Below are 19,460 nucleotides of genomic sequence, written 5' to 3'. Positions count from 1 at the left end.
AAAGGATCGCATTGTAACTAAACTGCGGTCTCTGCATTAAACAAGAGGAAATGCATCACCCTGAAAAATGCAAAAATAACGTGTACGTTATTTTGTATGTATAGGATGCAGAAATACTGCTTTCAGTTAAATAGAAATATTAGCTTACCATGATGGGGAAAACTTACTAGCTGTAACCCAAGCTGCTGTTCACCTGTTGATGTTCAGGGAATTTTGTCTTATTCCCTCCTTAATTGCCCTGTTCAAAGTACTGTAACTTAGAGCAAAAAGCTTTTCAATCTTGGGGGACTAGCTTCTCATGGCCACAGTAACTTATTCTAGCTACAAAGCCCGGAACTTATCAATTCTGCTGTTTGACTAACTTAAGCTTTTTAATAACTGTTTTATATGTTACTCAGGCTTGATAATTTAAGTAGAACATGAATGTAAAGCCTTGTGTTGTAAAGAAAAAAAATGAACCACCCATAGATATCTTTCAGTATGCCCAAATATATAGAAAAGTTCTAAAACAAAGCCTGTATATTAACAAGGAAGTTTGTTACTATTCAGTATTATAGTCTACTACTATCAAAAGTTTGCTGAGATTATGGAAAATCTCCAGGAACTAGCCCCTCCACAAAAAAAATATAAAAATCTATGGGACTAGATATTTTCACCAACATATTAGGATTTAATTTTGTAGGGCTTAATTATTACCCTGCTGAGTCAGTAGCTTACAATAAAAAATAAAGCCTGTTTTAAGGACAAAAACTAGGCCTCTCAGTTCAGCAAAGAACTGGGTTAACTATAGAAAAGGCTTGTCCCCAGATTTCTGACAGACAACCTGAGGGAACTGAAGGCACAATTGTCCCATGAGGATTGGCATTTTAAGCAAACTGGGAGGAAACAGTACAGACTGATCCTGTTGGTTATTAGGGGATGCTGATTGGTCATGAGGCAATGTAGTTAGGACAGGGTATGGAATCTGCACCTTAGAGAGTTTCTTGCAAGGTTGCCTCAGGAGTCACGTGTTATTAATGCTGCCAGTATTATTTATCATACAAGTCCCTGGGGTTAAGAATGCTTGGGTTACAGATGACCCATAGTTAAGAACGGAGCCTACTGTAACAAAATTCAGGTTAAATACACAATGATTTGAGTAAAATGCACAATGGTTCGAGTTCATTACACAATATACAGTATTATACAATAATACTATTCCATAGAAACTACATAGAAATTCAACTTAAAGACAGACCTTGGGACAGGAACTCGTTCTTAAACTGGGATCTACCTGTATTCTGTTCTAAATTAAGGGCACTTGAAAATATTTAAGGTAAATTAAAACTCTCATTAAAATTATCTTTGAAGGTATATTGCAATAAAAATGACTTGTACTCATATAGGTGAAACTCAAAAAATTAGAATATCGTGCAAATGTTCATGATATTCTAATCATGAGGCTCAAAAGGTGAAACCAATATATGAGATAGACACATTATATGCAGAGCGAGATATGTCAAGCCTTACTTTGGTATAATTGTGATGATTATGGTGTACAGCTTATGAAAACCCCAAATTCACAATCTCAGAAAATTAGAATAGTGTGAAAAGGTTCAATATTCTAGGCTCAAAGTGTCCCACTCTATTCAGCTAATGAATCCATAACACCTGCAAAGGGTTCCTGATCCTTTAAATGGTCTCTCAGGCTGGTTCAGTTGGAATCACAAGCATGGGAAAGACTGCTGACCTGACAATTGTGCAGAAAACCTTCATTGACACCCTCCATAAGGAGGGAAAGCCCCAAAAGGTAATTGCAAAAGAAGTTGGATGTTCCCAAAGTGCTGTATCAAAGCACATCAATAGAAGGTTATGTGGAAGGGAAAAGTGTGGAAGAAAAAGGTACACAAGCAGCAGGAATGACCGCAGCCTGGAAAGGATTGTCAGGAAAAGGCCATTCAAAAGTGTTGGGGACTTTCACAAGGAGTGGACTGAGGCTGGAGTTAGTGCATCAAGAGCCACCACACACAGACGGATTCTGGACATGGGCTTCAAATGTATTCCTCGTCAAGCCGCTCCTGAAAAACAACATCAGAAGCGTCTTACCTGGGCTACAGAAAAAAAGAACTGGTTTGTTGCCCAGTGGTCCAAAGTCCTCTTTTCTGATGAGAGCAACTTTTGCATCTCATTTGGGAACCAAGGACCCAGAGTCTGGAGGAAGAATGGAGAGGCACACAATACACGATGCTTGAAGTCCATTGTGAAGTTTCCCGAGTCTGTGTTGATTTGGGGAGCCATGTCATCTGCTGGTGTTGGTCCACTGTGCTTCATTAAGTCCAGGGTCAACGCAGCCGTCTACCAGGAGATTTTGGAGCACTTCATGCTTCCTTCCGCAGACGAGCTTTATGGGGATGCTGACTTCATTTTCCAGCAGGACTTGGCACCTGCCCACACTGCCAAAAGTACCAAAACCTGGTTCAGTGACCATGGGATTACTGTGCTTGATTGGGCAGCAAACTCACCTGACCTGAATCCCATAGAGAATCTATGGGGCATTGCCAAGAGAAAGATGAGGGACATGAGACCGAACAATGCAGCGGAGCTGAAGGGCGCTATTGAAGCATCCTGGTCTTCCATAACACCTCAGCAGTGCCACAGGCTGGTAGCATCCATGCCACGCCGCATTGCGGCAGTCATTGCTGCAAAAGGGGCCCAAACCAAGTACTGAGTACATATGCATGCTTATACTTTGCAGAGGTCCGATATTGTTCTATTTCCAATCCTTGTGTTATTGATGTCATGTAATATTCTAATTTTCTGAGATTGTGAATTTGGGGTTTTCATAAGCTGTATGCCATAATCATCACAATTATACCAAAGTAAGCTTGACATATCTCGCTTTGCATGTAATGCGTCTATCTCATATATTGGTTTCACCTTTTGAGTTGCCTTACTGACATAAATGAACATTTGCACAATATTCTAATTTTTCGAGTTTCACCTGTACATCTTTGCCTTCTTCACTGAAATTCTTAAGAGAAAAAAAGAACAGAGCTCTGTCTTATAAATGTACCTACTTATGCAGTATTTGTGACAATATCCAGAGGCTTATGAAAATAAATGACTTAAAATATCTGTATGGCTTGAAATAGTTACTGTCTCAAGCAGGCCAAGCAATTGAAGTGATATGATTAGGATATCAAATAATATCTATTAAAATGTATATACAGTAATATTAATAGGACAATTGTTATGACAAATTTTTTTTTATAAAAAGTAACCCCATGGTACTGGACTGTAAGTAAAGGGAAACAACAATTATACTTTGACAATTTACTGTATCTCTAAACTATCTTCAAAAATACACTTCTTTCTTTGTATCACACACACACAGCGTACTCAAAGAGAACAGTTTTTCTTCAGTTTGAAAAGATGTTACAAAACAAAGCAGTTAAGATAATTGAAACAATGGCAATGACATACAGTAAAATATTGCTGATACTTGAAATTATCTTTAGTAGTAATTAAATAATGGTTTTCAAAGCTGTTTAGGACCAAAACAAAGAAACAAAACACACATACATTTCAAATATAAGATTTTTAAAAAGTGTAGCACGAAAGGGCTAACAGTAAAAGAATTACTTCGTGAAATGAGGTATGGTAGTGTTTTGAGTGCTACACAGCAATGTTCTGCCTATGCAGATTAATTTAACATAGCAGCTCACAGACTGTTTGCCACTATCTTTATTCACATGACCTGTTAGTAAAATTATTATTCATTGGCCACAGATAATATGCATTCAAATATGCCAAAAAAGAAAACAAAAAACCCTGTATGCTCAGATATGAATGCGCTTATTAAGTAAAAATGCATACAACTTAATATTCATAATAAATATATTTTCAAGCCTTAAACATTATCAACATTTAAAAATAATTTAAATAATAAATGCAATTTTTTTTTACAGAACTGTACGATTTATTATACACACAAATACATCTTCCCTTTGTTTACAAAGGCTGGTTACAGATAATATGGAATGTTACAGTACCATCTTGCATAAAATTTTAGTACAGTTTGTACTTGAAAAAAAGGGTGTAAAACACCTGCCTAATAAATTCAATAAATCAAAGTTTTTTTCCTTAATTACATCATTAAGTCATCCACAACAAGCTATACATAAGTCCACTTTTCAATCACCACTTCAAGATACTGTAGCAAGTACTGTACTTTAAAATGGATTCTTCTCAGTCAAAGGCTTGCACTTCTTACCCCCCACTCCTCAGATTCAGATGCGAGCTTGATATGAATCACAGAGTTCTGGTTAGTACAGTTTAGAGGCAGTCAGTGCAGCTTACCAAGTACAAGTCATGAGATTTATTAGGGATGTGTCAAGTCATAATAAACATTTTTGTAATAGATGCATTTTTCTTTAAAAAGTGTTAAAATTTGGTCATGACTCTCCATTCTGTACCTTGGATACTGGTGGATGCATGAAGTCCTTAAAGGGCACTAATGCCTCTTTGAGAGCAGAGCAGACTTCTGAAGATGAGCAGGTGATACACTCTACTAACGTTGGGTACAGAGCAATAACCTGTGCCCATGTGTTATCATCAACTGTAACAATAAGTAAATTTATGACATTTTTAGAACTCTTTTCATTACCACAAAAATAAAAGTATAAATATTGTTTAAATTTGGGGAAAGGTTAGTTTGGAGGTCTTCTTAGTCCTTTATATTTCTTGCAATTCTTAACTGTAAGATTGGTCAAGATAATGAAACAAGAATTGCTAGAGATTACGGTTGATGGAAGGCCTATCTTGATGAAAGGCCTATCAACTATCAGCTCTTGTTCTTCCAGTGAACATACTCCTGGTTCCCCTAGATATCTGATGGGAACTAGTGAACATTTGGGCATTTGCATCTTGGCTCTATATATATGTGTGAATGCATCTTATATGGCAGAACTCCCTGAGATTAAATTCTACAGAAACCTGTTTTTGAAATGCCACTCATGGCAATGGCTCTGGCAACTAAAGGAAATCAAAGGCGTCATTCTGTCCTTTGATTTTCTCTTTCTCTATTAGGAACCTAAATTAAAGTTTATATTTTCAAGGAATAAGAAAATTCAGAATGTGGAACTATCACAATAGTCTTTTTCAACTCTGAGATAGGATGGATGGACAAACAAGCTATGAAAGGCAGTGAGGAAGGCATGGGGATTCCTTCCTTAGCATGAGATTGCTTGCCCAGAAACAAACATCTCCAAAAAATGCTGAACAGCCTGCTGTTCCTAGCACTCTGTCTGCTAGGGTTTCAGCAGCCATGTGCTTGCCTACTGACCCACATGCCCATCAGTAACAGTTTTGAGTTCCCATTCTCCCTTGATCATAGTTCAACTGTGCAAGACCAGCCTCCAGTGAACTGCCTTAAGACCTGCTGTTCACCAAAGAACATTCATCAGTGAATGGTCATTAATGTTTTTGTTATATGGAAAATAAATAGAATATTTACAGTTTAAGAACAGATGAAACAATCTATTTCTAGTATTTCAGGTAAAAGCATGGTGTCATTTGAAAAAAAAAAGCTTTTAAAAGATTTGGCATCAGTTAATGCTATCAGAAAAACAAGATTGTGCAGAATTGGAGGTTAAGGGTAAAATAAATTGAGAGACAATTTCAAAAAGTACATTATCTTTATGGAAAAATGATTCAAAGGGTACTAAGACTGAAATGTAAAGCATTTTGTGTTTAATTTATTTCAGGACACCTAAAACTGACATTTATAACTTTCATGCATGTTCAATAACAGAAGCAGCTCAAAAGCACTTTAAGTAGTATATCTGCATTTAAGTCCCACAAAGTTTATTCATGTGCCAATTCTGGAATGAGTATGATTATTATCGGTCACTAAATGTTTTTTTAATTTAAAAAAAAAATAACATAAGAGGGTATATTTTAAAATTTCATCTTAGAAATATTTAAAATAATATCCTAGTCTCTCCTGAATTACTTAGAATAAATAGTTTAATCTTCCAAAAGCTCACAGTAGATATATACTGCAACAGGATTGCTCACCTGAATAAATATAAATTCTAAAGCATTTACTTCTTAATAACTGCAATTTATGACTAATCATGAAACTTTACTGTCAGACCTACACTATCAAAGCCAAATTTAACAGTCTTTATTTTTATGTTACAAGATTATAATTAATAAAAGGTAACGCTCAATAATAGGTCATATCCCATAAGAACATATTACTTACCATTTTCTGGCTGAGTTTTTTTAAGAGAGTCTATGAGAGTACTGACAGCTTTTAAAACAAATATTATTTCTGTAACTTGTTGCCTAGAAAAGGAATAAAAAATAAGATGTGAACTTAAAATTCTAGAAAGTTATAATTAATATCTGATTACTTTGATTTTGTAAATGACATTTTTGTCATTTCTTGACATCGCTAACTGCACTTCAATTAAAACAAAAACTTATATTTTATTTATACTTTTCACAATGTATTATTTGATTTATTTTCAGAATATTGGTCATTTCAGAGAATCCAATTAAAGAATCTTCAATAAAACAGTGGAAAATAAGACTAGCCAAGTATGGTTGTGTTTTCATTGTGTGTAATAACAACTACTTGAGCAAGTGTCTGTCCACTGGATATAGTCAAAACAAGCTTGCTGAGAAATAATGGTGAGACATAAGTATGCTGGGGAGAAGGGAGAACCCAAGCTTTGCAGAACTACTAAAGTTATTTGGGGGAAAAAACCTAAAGGGCAACCTTCCTTCCTTGCCTACACAAACAGTGCAAGGCATTCTTAGCATGCTCAGCCATGTGTCTTGAGGGACAAATATAGAAACCTGGGGTGGGGTGGGATAAGGAAGAGTGAGATTTTGCAGGTTCCATTTGTTTCTAGAAATTTTGTACTCTGGCTATGTAAAGAAATATGCAGCAAGGGGTTGTTGTTGGGTTGTTTGTTTTTTTTTGCTTTACAGAGTTTTCAGGCTGCCCTATCTTAATAAAGAAATCCCTGTGATACTTCATTTTTAAACTACAGTATAGGCATTTCAAAAACAGTTTCTGTTAGAGCCTAGGAATCTACTGTCCAAGGTGAGGGGGGGATGCAAATGGATACTCTTTGGATAGCTGCCTACATTAATTTCAAAATGTATAATCTAAGCATTACTGTGTATGTGATTTCTTGTCAACACGTCTTGTAGGAACATTAGCATAATTCACAGATTTAAGCATCTCTCTCTTTTTCTAACTTCTAATTTTAGGTAAATCAAATTAAAACTTGTTTAGCTAAAAAAAAAAAACTTCAGCCAAATATTATACAGAACTATTTCCTAGGTGAATACTTATTGGAGTAATACTTTTTTAATGTAATGCTAGAGCAAGAAAAAAAGAGATTGTTCTAGCTTTATTGTTTACTGTTACTACAAAACACTTCATTTTTTTTTGCCAGAAATTCTAAATCTTTTTATATTAAAATAGAACTTATTAATTCTTAGTACAGTGGTACCTCTAGTTACGAACGCCCCTACTTATGAATTTTTCGAGATACGACCAGCTCCGGCCCCAAAAATTTACCTCAACTTGTGAACTCGCCTCAACTTACAAACCGGATCCACGGCCATTTTCTGCCCATTCCATGTGGTCCGCGGCTATTTTCCGCCCATTCCACGTGGTTCGCGGCATTTTTACGCCCGTTTCATGTGGTCCGCGGCCATTTTTCCGCCCGTTCCACGTGGTCCGCGGCCGTTTTTCCGCCTCTGACGCGTGGTCCGCAGACACCGGAACGGATTAATGGTAATTACATTGAACCTTATGGGAAAATTTTCCTCGTGCTGCAACCAATTCGAGTTGCAAACAGAGTCACAGAACGGATTAAATTCGTAACTCGAGGTTCCACTGTATTGTAAACTAGAAAATTATAATGGCTGAACTAATCAATAGAACAAGGTAATCTAACCCAACATTAACTTTATGTTTGGGATATTATATATGATAATTAAAATATATAATAGCAAATGCTATAACTGTCCAACTCACAGTCACAGCCATCTTTTATCTACAGGGCTTTTATATAAATCGAAGTGCTGGTAGGCATTGTTTGGAATCCCAGGAACAACAAAGGCTTACAGAGCTCAATAGTGCAACTAAGGCAGAACTTCAAGTTCAGGGCTCGACAGAAAGAGCTGGAACAATCTGCTGTTTGCTATAACATTCTTCCCTTCTTTTCTTTTAGAACATTTATAGCCAGAGGGGAGCTGGGAAGGTATGTGCAAGATTACAGATGTTCTTTTTTTTATTATGTTTATTTTAAAAATATGAAATTCTTTGTGTGCTTCCTATTGTCAAGTACATTTATTTACCAGTGGTAGCAAAGTCTATTTTATTGTTATAATCATGATGGTATATACTGAAAATATTTCTTTCTTTAAAACCAGCGTTGGCAAATCATTTCATTATTGGGTAATACAAGTTTGTCCAAAAGGACCCTAGATGACCATTAAGTCTAGGGTCTAAAATTAAATAGCTGATCACAAATGAGTGGCAGTAAATAAATGGCTTTAGTAAGAAAAGGAATGCAAAGCTACTGAACATACCGTGGAAGTGGACATTTGCCACTTAGTCTTTCATCTTCTATGTAACGATAAAGCACATCTTGAGATCGTTTTAATAGAACAGAAAGTGCCATTCGTGAAATGTAGCCTTCTTGAGGAGTTGTTACTTTGTTACTGAATGAAAACTGAAGCAGTGTTTCAAAACACATCTTGGAAAATTCCTCTCTCATACGAATATCTATTTCTGCCTCTGTCAAAATCAAAAACCATCCTTGTCTTAAGAATTTATTTTAAAAGTAATTAGTGGAATGAATAGTAGGGCAGTTAAAGAAAGACAAAATATCCATACTGAAAATAAATCAGAGCAAAGTATATCAGGGATAGTATACAAAAATATATACTGAAAGGATTAATGTAAATCTAATTAGGCAACTTTGATCACATCTACATTTTTAATAGCTTAAATTGTTCAACTATTCTAGAGAGTCATCTTTTCAACAGGTAGCATTCCAAAGAAACTTAGCTGGGTATCAAGTTCTTTTGAAATCAGTAGATTAAATGAGATGTAACTAATTCCTGTGATAATGGTGAGACTTAAATGTGACTTTATCCTATCAGTTTCCTTCCTATCTTCTTTCAGGAAATAAAGATAATTCAACACAGAAGTACATATTTAATCAAACCTATATCACTATACAGGTAGTCCTCAACTTATGACAATAATAGGAACCGGAACATTTGTTGTTAAGTAGTGCAGTTGTTAAGTGAGGAATCAGATGATCACACCTGATTTTATTCCATTTTTTGTGGTGGTCATTAAGTGAATCGTCATGGCTGTTAAGTGAATCATGTGGTCATTAAGCAAATCATACGGTTGTTAAGTGAATCATGCGGTTCCCCATTGATTTTGCTTGTTGGAAACTGGCTGGGAAGGTCACAAATAAATTTCACATGACCCTGGATGCTGCAACTGTCGTAAATACATGCTGGTTGCCAAGCATCTGAATTTTGATCATGCGACCGCAGGGACACTGAGATGGTCGTAAGTACTAGGACCAGTCATAAGTCACTTTTCCAGCACTGTCATAACTTTGAGTGATCGCTAAACAAATGGTGGTAAGTTGAGGACTACCTGTATGTTTGTTGAGTAAAAAGTACACAGAGTATTTAGTAACTGTACTGTCAGACTTGTTACTCTATGGATAAAGGGCCTGCTCAATTCTCCATTTCTTAAGTTTAATCTACAAGTAGAAATATATATTTCTAAAATTTAATTTTTAAGAAAAGCAACTAAAACTCTTGGGATTGAGAATGGATTTTTTAAAACATGGCTGCTACATGAGCATAGGAAAAGGCACATTTTTAAGGAGCTATGTGAGTACATGTTAGCCACCTTCTTAATGCCTCCTTAACTCAAACACATACCTTTCTGAGCCCAAATAACTACAATTAGAAAGAGGATGTCCATGTTGTTGCAATCACAGGTCATAATATACTAAGATATGAGCAACTTAAAATATAATAATACAAACATTAAAACAAAGAAAAGAAAACTTCTAAGAATAGCTAAAATTATGTCTTTAAAATAACGAAATTAAGCCTAGAGCTACAACTCAGCCCATGCCAAATTCAAAGCACACCCTCACCTGCTTCATATCTGAATGCTGCACACTACTATTGCACATACTAAATAACTTCCATTCAATTTTTGCTGTGCCTGTATATATTTTTTTATATTCTGCTATCTTTTGATTGACATACCTGTAAATGAAGAGGACTGAGAATGTATTGAACCTTTATTAAGCATAGTCATAATCTGACCAACAAATTCCTTGGGAATAAAATTAGCGTATGGCAGTATCTCTGTACTGATGAGCTGTACCACCTATAACAAATGAAAGACAGAGTTTTGAAATATTAATTTAGCAAATGCTCATAACAAGATTAAAGCACAAACTGTAAAATTAAATGAAATTACTGAATGATTGATGTCAACAAATTGGAGTATGCTGGGCACTTTTTTTAGTATGTAGGTACAAGTCTTATGCAAATAGGCTAACAGGATTAATATAGCGAAATCTATACTGTTACACAAATTTAGCAATTATTATAATATATATTTTGCACCAATATAAAATATTTTGTTATGCAAAAATGAGGCTTATGTTTTTGGATGCTAAGAAACATATACTCACTTCAACATCAATACTTTCATTTCTCTGAAATTCTTGAATAGAAAGATTATCTGGAGGTGAACTGAAAAACAATTAAAAATAGCCTTAATTAAGGGATTGGAAAACCATTTTGAGAAACTACTGAAGATGCAGTACCTTCACCATAGTAAATATTTCTATGTGAAGATGATTTTAATTAGGCTTCATAGTATATCAAAAATTTACAGTCCATAACTAATTCATTATATTCTTGTTTTATAAATGGAGAACTGAGACTGAGACTCATTTGTGAGTCAGTGGTGAAGCTCCTTCAATGATCAGCTCCTACCCTGAGAAATACAGTAAGTAGATGAGAAAAAAGCCATGATAAACAATCTAAATTAAGTAATCACATTCTTTTCATACTTCTGAATGCTGAATTAACAATTAGGGATGTGCATGAAACAGAAAAATGTGTTTTGATTCAAACCTGATACAAACACATGGCATTCTGGAAGTTCAACCAAACCTTTATGGATAGGCTCCAATTTAGTAGGAACAAAATCTGAAGTATCTTTATCGTTCTGGGTTCTGATGAAAATAAATTTGCAGGTATCCAAGAGTGATTCTTATGGGTTGAATAATGTAAAGTTGTTATAAGTCATCTCTTCTCAGCAGCTCCAAAGCGCTGCCTATCACATAGACTTGTCTGCCCTTTGATCCTCTCAGCTACTATTGCCAATGTCCCAGCATGGCATATTTCACTGGCTGGGCCAGCCATCTTTTCAGTACCTTCTTTTTCTACCCGCTCCTACTTCCCAGTACAACATATTTCACCAGCCCACCTAATTGGAAGAGGGCATCCTACATCATATCCTGGAAGCCTTCTATCTCTGCAAAAGCTCCATAAACCCTGACCTCTCTGAATCATGTTTCCATGAATTGGTCCTGGTCCTTGGGTATTCCACAGACATGGCCCAGGAACTTATACATGGAGTTGATATAAATAATTTCTCTTCCACTACTTGTAACATGAAGGAAATATGTTTTTAAAAATATATCAGTTTCCCAAAGCAAAAAGAAAAGAAAAGAAAACAAAGAAACAGGGCTTCCATATCAAGATTCTGGATATTTCATACTGGCTCTTGTATCAAAACTCTGCAGTAGCAAGATAGAACCACTATGTAAATTACTGTATAAAGGGAGACAGAAGGGCCACAGTTCCTCTCAAATATTATTTTATGATTCTTAATTTCAGTGCACAAGCATTATGGTGCTCTTTTAACTAATTTTGTGTGAAGGAAACATTGGTAGCATGGTACTGGAATCAGACTGTGAATAAAATTTTTGTCTGTCTTCTCAATACAGTATCAAGTTGAAAGGTTCTCAAAAATCTTTGAAAAACTATGTGTGCGCACATATAGGTAGGTAGTTCACCTTGATTTTGTACAACATGTAGAATTATAAATCATAGTGAATAATTTCAGTTATATAATACTTGCAAGCTAAAATTGTTAAAATAATATCTTACAACTTTCACAAATTCGGCAAGTTGAAATGCACTATGAGATTCCCACTGTGAAATTAATTTACAATTCACAAAACTATTTTATGCATATTTACTCTAGAGTAAATCATATTAAACTGAATAATAAATGTATTTGCAGTGATATTATTGGCTAATATTTTAAGAAGCGGGTTAAAACCTATGGCCAAAGATCACCACAGAATAATAATATAAAAAGTTTTTTTTTAAATCACATGATGAAAAGGGGAAAACATACAAAACCAATCAGGGTATAGTTAAAACTGCCGTGGTACTAATAACCAAAATAAAATAAAAAGTCAAAGCTATAAGAATATATAATTTGCAAAATAATCCTGAATAGAGATAAAATAGATGAAAAAAGATAAAACTAGAAGCATTACAAAATTAACCTATATAAAATATACTAGACAATATGTAAAACAAGAAAGTATCAGTTCATAAAAAATGAATTTAAAAATCCTGGGCAGAAATAAAAAGCATGTGTGAAAGAAGCAATTAACTATTCCCAAAAAATTATTACAAAGGAGCCTAGGAGGAAGGGGGGGGGAACTGTCTGAGGAAAAAAGAACACTTATTGGTAACATTTTAGAGGAACCAACATCCTCCTGATCTTACATGCCACCACACAAAATTTTGGTTCTTTATACATCAATGGTGGAATTCTTGTCAGATAATAGGAAAGATGCATAGAAATGTGTGGAACAATCTGGCAAATCCACTATTTGTGGTGTAACAGAGATACTTTGTCCGTGGTTATAGTATTATCAAGCAAGTAGCGGATGCTCAATTCTTTCTACCTCTCTATCCCCACAAAGGCACAACCGTTTTGGACAGGAGATTATTTTTGTATCTCCCTTTTAGCACTGTTGAAGGAAGGGCATCATACCTTGTCAGGATAAAGGCTCTCCTATGCTCTGAGTAGACCAATTCTGTGAGGTATGAGGCAATTTTTAGAAAGTACCTTATGCACTGGTCTGCTGGAGGTTTAGGAGCTCTGCCTAGATCAGTTTGGTGTTCCACATCTATAATATGTTTTTTATTGAGCAACATAGCCCCTTTTTAGTACTTTTTGTGGCAAAAGACTATATGTCTGTAATTTGCATATACGGGAAGTCATCTAGTAAGTCTTATAGCTTTCTGACAGCATCGAGGGGGGAAAGGCCCTCAGGTAGGAAGTCAAGTTTAACTACAGTACTGTGGTAAGAGGTTTATTAGAGATTGGCATAAATAATGGGTTAGAGTGATGACCCCTCTCTTACTTAGTGATTTTAATATAATGTAATAGGATGAAAAGACAGCTATGACTGATTAAAAACAAGCCAAAAACAATTGCTCCAAATATTGCTGTCATTATTTAATGCAAAGGTACATTTCAAATTATAAGATCAGTTTATAAATAATAAATGTATTCTATTTCAAATTACTTGAACTTCATTCTGCCTACATTCCCCCACAACTAAACAGTTACACTTTACCTTTTAGTGAACAAAAAGTTTTCAAAAGTGTTGGCTAACTCTGGCCACATACTGTCAAATTTTCCAGAGGAAGCATGCTGTCTTGCAACTGGTAACCCAATTGAGAGAACTTTTAGGAGTGAAGAAACTGCCAGTTTCCATGTGCTTTCTGAAGGACAAGCATACTTCAAACTAAGAGGCATCCTCAGTGTCTGCCAAAATAAATTATATTTACATCAGTTTCAGTAAGACAAACATTAAATCCCACTAACAGGCAAGAAGGAAAACAACCTGTAGCTTTAGCTTGAATTAAATGTATAGGATGGATATAAAGGATGAGAAGTCACAACATACAGCATTCATGGGAATGAGTGAAACCTGGGGAATTTTTTAAGGCATTTCATGTTGCTTCTGAAAACTACTGATAGGAAGCCAACTCAACTGAATGAACATGCCATTCAATACATATAGTTTCACTGATTTATACATGTGGACATTTCAAATACTATTTTTCAGGTATTCCCTAAATATGGTAGACAAACTGCTAGTTGTCCACTATGCAGCAGTGCACTGTGCAGCTGTGCACTGGGAAATACCTCCAAAGTTAGAAGGGGGGATCTGAATAACTAGCAACCACATACCAAGAAATAACAGTTATAGTGTCCATGACTTCTCTTTCATGTGGTTCTCTATGTTGACAGATTACAGATTCATTTTTAAACATAAAAATTACTAAGAGAAAGAATATACTTCACATTAAACTTGTCAGTTGTGTGCGTGAGTGGGCTTTTATGTCACCTCACCTCAGCTTTATAAAAGAGTAAAAAGACTTAAGACATCTTAACAATTTGGTCAGTCCATTTCTATATAGTATGTATCACAGATAAAAGAAATACTCAAATGAATGAATTCTGAATTGCAACACTCATTATTCTTTATATGCCACCTGACTGAAGATTTTATTTCGTTCCCCATGAAAGGTAATTAAACTAATAATTTCAAAACAAGACATGTTGTTTTTGATTACTATATCTTCAAATCCTCTGTATGACAATACTTGCCATCAGTAAGGGGTTATGAACAAATAACTAAATGTGATCCACACTGATAGTTGCCAAAATAATAATAATAAAAAAGATATGGGCAGTAATTTTTACAATAATCTTGTAACTGCAAAAATAAACAAAGTCACTCTTAGGGTTTCATACAAGTTTCACAACCTAACCTCAGACTCGGAAACAGCAATGCAGCTCATTTTAAAGAGTAATCTTAAAATCTATATAAATATTTACCTTGATAATATTCTGAAGGACTCTTTCATTTACCACAGCTTTGTGACAAGCTGTCTTTTGGTACAGATCTACCACAACTTCTAAAGACCTTTCTGCAAATGGTACATAATTCAGTGCTACCCATTCTGCCTAAAATAAATAAATAAAAAAATAGTACTAGGATGTCAATATGTTCAAAGAAACAAACTTTATAAAAGAAAATAAATAGGCCTAGTTTGGTTGCATGCACATTTTTTGAAGATTCCAAAAAGAAAAATATCTGATCCATGAAAAAAGTTTTAGAAGACATTCCCAGTCCCACACATATTATAGAACTTTGAACTGGCAATCACATTTTGAATCAAAGACAGTTTTAAGCACGTGCAATATTGCAGTTTATGAAGCAAGAACACTAAGCATGATCTTTAAAGAATTTTAACTCACCGGTGCAAACAGTTGTATCTATAGTGATTCCATTGTGTGGCATAATAAACAGAATAAGGAAAAATTAATATATTTATATACATATTACCTATCAACATTCCGATGTCTCATTCTCCTCGTTGAGTATTATTAGTAGTGCAAATGCATTCAGAGCACTAGCATTAAGTTTCAGTTTCATAAAATAAATTATTGAAAAGAAAACAAAATATATGATTTCATATGCAAAAGGGAATGCAAAGTTAGTTAAACGAAATTTGTTAAGATATAAATTATTTTGTTTATTTTCTAATTTTTATTATTAGAATTTAAATATCAGAGTAGGAAAGTGACAAGAAAAAAAAGAAGAGAAAAGAATTGAAATACAGGTATCTACATATTTATTGAATTAGCTGGTAATATAAATATTGCCCAAACTCAGTTCCATGATGATATTTATAAATTCATGCAAAGCTAAGCATATTTTCAATCTAAGCTCTTAACAGCAGAACCATTAAAATATCTCACCTGATTGTATTTTGCATTGGCAATGTGTTTTGTTTCTAGCTGTCCATATTGCGGTGGTTTACAGGAAAATTCAACAAAAGCTAACAACTGATCAAAGATAGCAGGATACATTACTTGCATGTTTTCTGAACCTACACATATGGCCTAAAAAAAAAAATTAAAAAATTTAATTTTCTAGAAAACATTTAAGGAAAGTGAAATGCTGTAGGCATTAGGATTCTCAAGCATGAGAAAGTTCCATGAACTCTACTACCACACCTACAAAATATGCTGCATTGATAAAGCAGTCTAGTCTGCTGAACTGTGACACAGTACTCAATGGGCAATTACTTAACCTCTAAACTTTATAATACATTAATTAATACATTAATTAGAATGGCAACATTTCAGAAATCACAGAAACTCTCAGATTAGCTAACATTGATTTACAATGCACTGAAGCAGTGCACTGAAGATGTTACCTAGCCAGGTAACAAAACGTTTGCAAGAAAACAACCAAGCTCAGAGAACTCCAAGGACTCCACAGTTCAACCCTGAGCTACACATATTCTCTTCTATTGGTAACATTGATTTACTTAGATACAACAGTACAGTGGAAAATGCAGATCAGATGCAATGATGGACACGGTATTTTTTTCCCTCAAATTGCAAGAAATTAAGAAGAAAAATCAGTTGATAATTCAGGGCAATTGTGTCCCTGAGTTACCTAGATTGTGGAAAGGATGCAACCAAAGTTCTATAGTAGTAGTGGTGGTGCATGATACCAAAATAATTACTAAAGCAGAAAACATTTGGAAGGAAAACTCTGATGACGATGACGTTAATTGAAAGTCAAAACCTGGTTTGAATTGTATGCCTGCTCACGTGATCTGACCCATTTTAGGCAATATTGCAATCTGACGTCAACTAAAAAGTTACTTTACAGTAAGAATATTCCCACTAACTTAATGGAATGCTTCAGACAGCTATCACTTCAACTTCTGCAACTACCCGAAGAGACAAATGGATGATTAAACAATTTTTTAAAAGAGAATTATTTCACTTAAATAGTAACTAAGTTAATATTAAATAACCTGTCTATACTGTATTGAGAGTTTGTCAGTACATTTATCTCCTAGTTGGTGGTATGCAAGAAAAGTGTGGTGGCTTGTGAGGTAATCTCTAATTCAAAGATCCTAGCTTGTCTATAGAAATACCTTGTACTAATATGTTTTGTTGAAATACAGTGATTCTATGGCCTTTTTTAATGTTAGATTAAAAATGATTTTACTATGTAAATCTTTAGATATTAGAGTAAGAGGTGAATGTATTTCACATTTATACCTGTACCACAGAAAGTTGGAAGTTACTTTTATTTTTATATGCTTTTTCTTTTCTGATGTTTCTTTTCTTTTTTCTTTTTTGTATTTTAATCTTTCTGAAATTTAATTATATATATATATAAAATAAATGAATGAATGAATGAATGAATGATCCTAGCTTGTGTAGCATAGTGTGAGTTACAGGGGAAAATTGAGCATTGATTATCTTCCTGCCAAAATACACCAAACTTGATCGGTACTCTTCTTATGATTAGCAGAGCAAGTAGCATGTGGCATGGACAACTAAGGCTTTGCCTTTTTTTATTTTACAAAAAAGCTTATGTGAAAACCTCAGATAACTGAAGCTATTATAAGTAACAAGAGGTCTACAGACCCATTTGAGAATGACTATGATAGATGAATAATTGTGACTTGAATGATAAGAAAAGTAAATGGTAAAGAGCATGAATTAATGAAATGAGAGAAAGAAAAATAGATATATTGTGTGTTTGTGCCATTAAGAGAAAAGGGAATTATGTAATATAGCCAAATGAATATGGTCTGATCTTGTGGGGTAGAATGGGTACATATATGGAAGTAAAGGTTTACAATTATGAATGAAAGGGCATAAAACACATGCCAGAAAGTAGGAATTAGTGTAATCTAAATTATTGTGGTGCATATGAAAGGAGGAATTCACTGGTTAGTGATAATTTCATGTTACACTAGTAAATGATGATGGAAAAACCAAGGCTTAGTTTTAGGGGAAATTATGCTTATTAAGTTAAGAGACATGTATGTACGGATGGGAATAAGACAAGAAAATACAGAGAAAAAAATTGGTCCATTCAGAAACCCAATAATGAATGAGAATGTTGATTGTTGAATATCTGCTTAGAAATAACATTTATTTTGGATGTTGCTATTATGTGCTATCTGTGCAGTCTATAAATTACTAGAGCAGTAGTTTCCCCAAAGCTGTAGGGAGAAGGAATGGTCTATGAGCCAATGGCCATTACATCTCTGTACACATTAACTTGAGGGCTTTTATGGGAAGATGTGGAGAATATTTAGGAGTTATACTTTGAGGCATGAGGTCTTGCTCCCTATTTATCTATGTTTGTCTTTACAACCAAAACTGAAACATTAGAACTTTGCTTTGAATATTTTATATCTTGAATCCAGAATCAAAACATTTATAAAGATTCTGCATTTGTATTCAGTGGGCTTAAGTGTTTTTTATTTGGACATTAACCTAAGGTAACTTCTCCTACCTTTGTACTCTGCTCTTCTTATGTACTCTGCTTATATTGTATATAACGTGCAGTTTTGATTCCTAAGTCAGATTCCTCTGTTTTAGCTTGGGTTGTTTTCCGTCAAGTAATTGAAATCAGCATAGATAAAAAGGTCATTTATTTAGATCATGTTTTCTGTTGAGACTTCTTCATATACTTCTTAAGTGATACTACATATCTTACTACTAAAGAATATAATTTTTCAATTAATTGGTGTATTTATTTATACTGTTTTCTTTTACAAATAGACCATTTCCTTGTATTCTGCAACCACTGTTCATGTTTTTTACTTGTAGAGAACATGTCTTAAAAGTATTCCTGTATTTTAAAAAGCAGAATCCATGATATTTTTGAAATTAACAATCAGAATCAAAATGTCTTAATGAGTTTTTTTTCCCACTGTGCTACCATTATCTGAGCTTTGCTGCAACCCCATGCTCAGAAAAAGGTAACAAACAAAAATAAAATCCCTAGACTAATATGTAGGCATAAAGTTGGATGGCTACTTGGCATCCAAGTGCAGTTACTTTTCATCAGTGAAAATAAAATGCCTACTTAAATAATTCAGATTTGGAATATGATTTAATTGATTCTTTTTTTTATACTAAAACAATATATCTGATAGATGCTTAAGTTCTACAATGAACAGATTAAATATAAATTAAATTCATATCTGTTTTTCATAGATATGTACTCATCATGCTATACCGTTTTGGGTTAAGCACTGTTATGTACAGTGCGAGAAAAACAATAAGGAATAGTAAGCTACAGAAATTAAAGAGATAAGGAAGAGAAACGTAGCTCAAATTAGTTTACACTAAGGCCATTTATTATACCTCTTCAAACCTTTCTATCCTTGCAAACCATCCTTATTTCAATCATGTTCATACACTGCCTTTTGTTCTTTATATTTTTCACCTTTCTCCTTTTGAG

The 19,460-nt window shown here is 34.3% G+C and overlaps 1 protein-coding gene across 2 annotated transcripts in view; it reads right to left on the bottom strand.

Annotated features, from left to right (window-relative positions):
* Positions 1-2,899: 2,899 nt before the first annotated feature.
* The window catches only part of MON2 (MON2 regulator of endosome-to-Golgi trafficking), a 65,571-nt gene continuing 49,010 nt past the window's right edge, over positions 2,900-19,460 (bottom strand). Inside the window, exons 27-35 of one of the 2 annotated variants that reach the window (XM_088141772.1) lie at positions 15,932-16,075; positions 15,428-15,445; positions 15,005-15,133; positions 13,734-13,924; positions 10,752-10,812; positions 10,318-10,441; positions 8,599-8,806; positions 6,248-6,330; positions 2,900-4,597 (exon numbers count right to left, since the gene is read on the bottom strand). In XM_088141772.1, the coding sequence (XP_087997898.1) occupies positions 4,434-4,597; positions 6,248-6,330; positions 8,599-8,806; positions 10,318-10,441; positions 10,752-10,812; positions 13,734-13,924; positions 15,005-15,133; positions 15,428-15,445; positions 15,932-16,075 (1,122 nt within the window). In that variant the 3' untranslated portion in view covers positions 2,900-4,433. The remainder of the gene's footprint in view (positions 4,598-6,247; positions 6,331-8,598; positions 8,807-10,317; positions 10,442-10,751; positions 10,813-13,733; positions 13,925-15,004; positions 15,134-15,427; positions 15,446-15,931; positions 16,076-19,460) is intronic. The other variant, XM_088141773.1, reaches the window with a different exon arrangement.

The sequence above is a fragment of the Python bivittatus genome, unplaced genomic scaffold (assembly GCF_059951505.1).
Source record: "Python bivittatus isolate LINGU-HERP-01145 unplaced genomic scaffold, Pbiv_v1 ctg000330_np1212, whole genome shotgun sequence".
In the NCBI taxonomy this organism is placed as follows: Eukaryota; Metazoa; Chordata; class Lepidosauria; order Squamata; family Pythonidae; genus Python; species Python bivittatus.
Note: the sequence above shows the minus strand (reverse complement) of the source record. Positions and strands in the feature narration are given on the sequence as shown.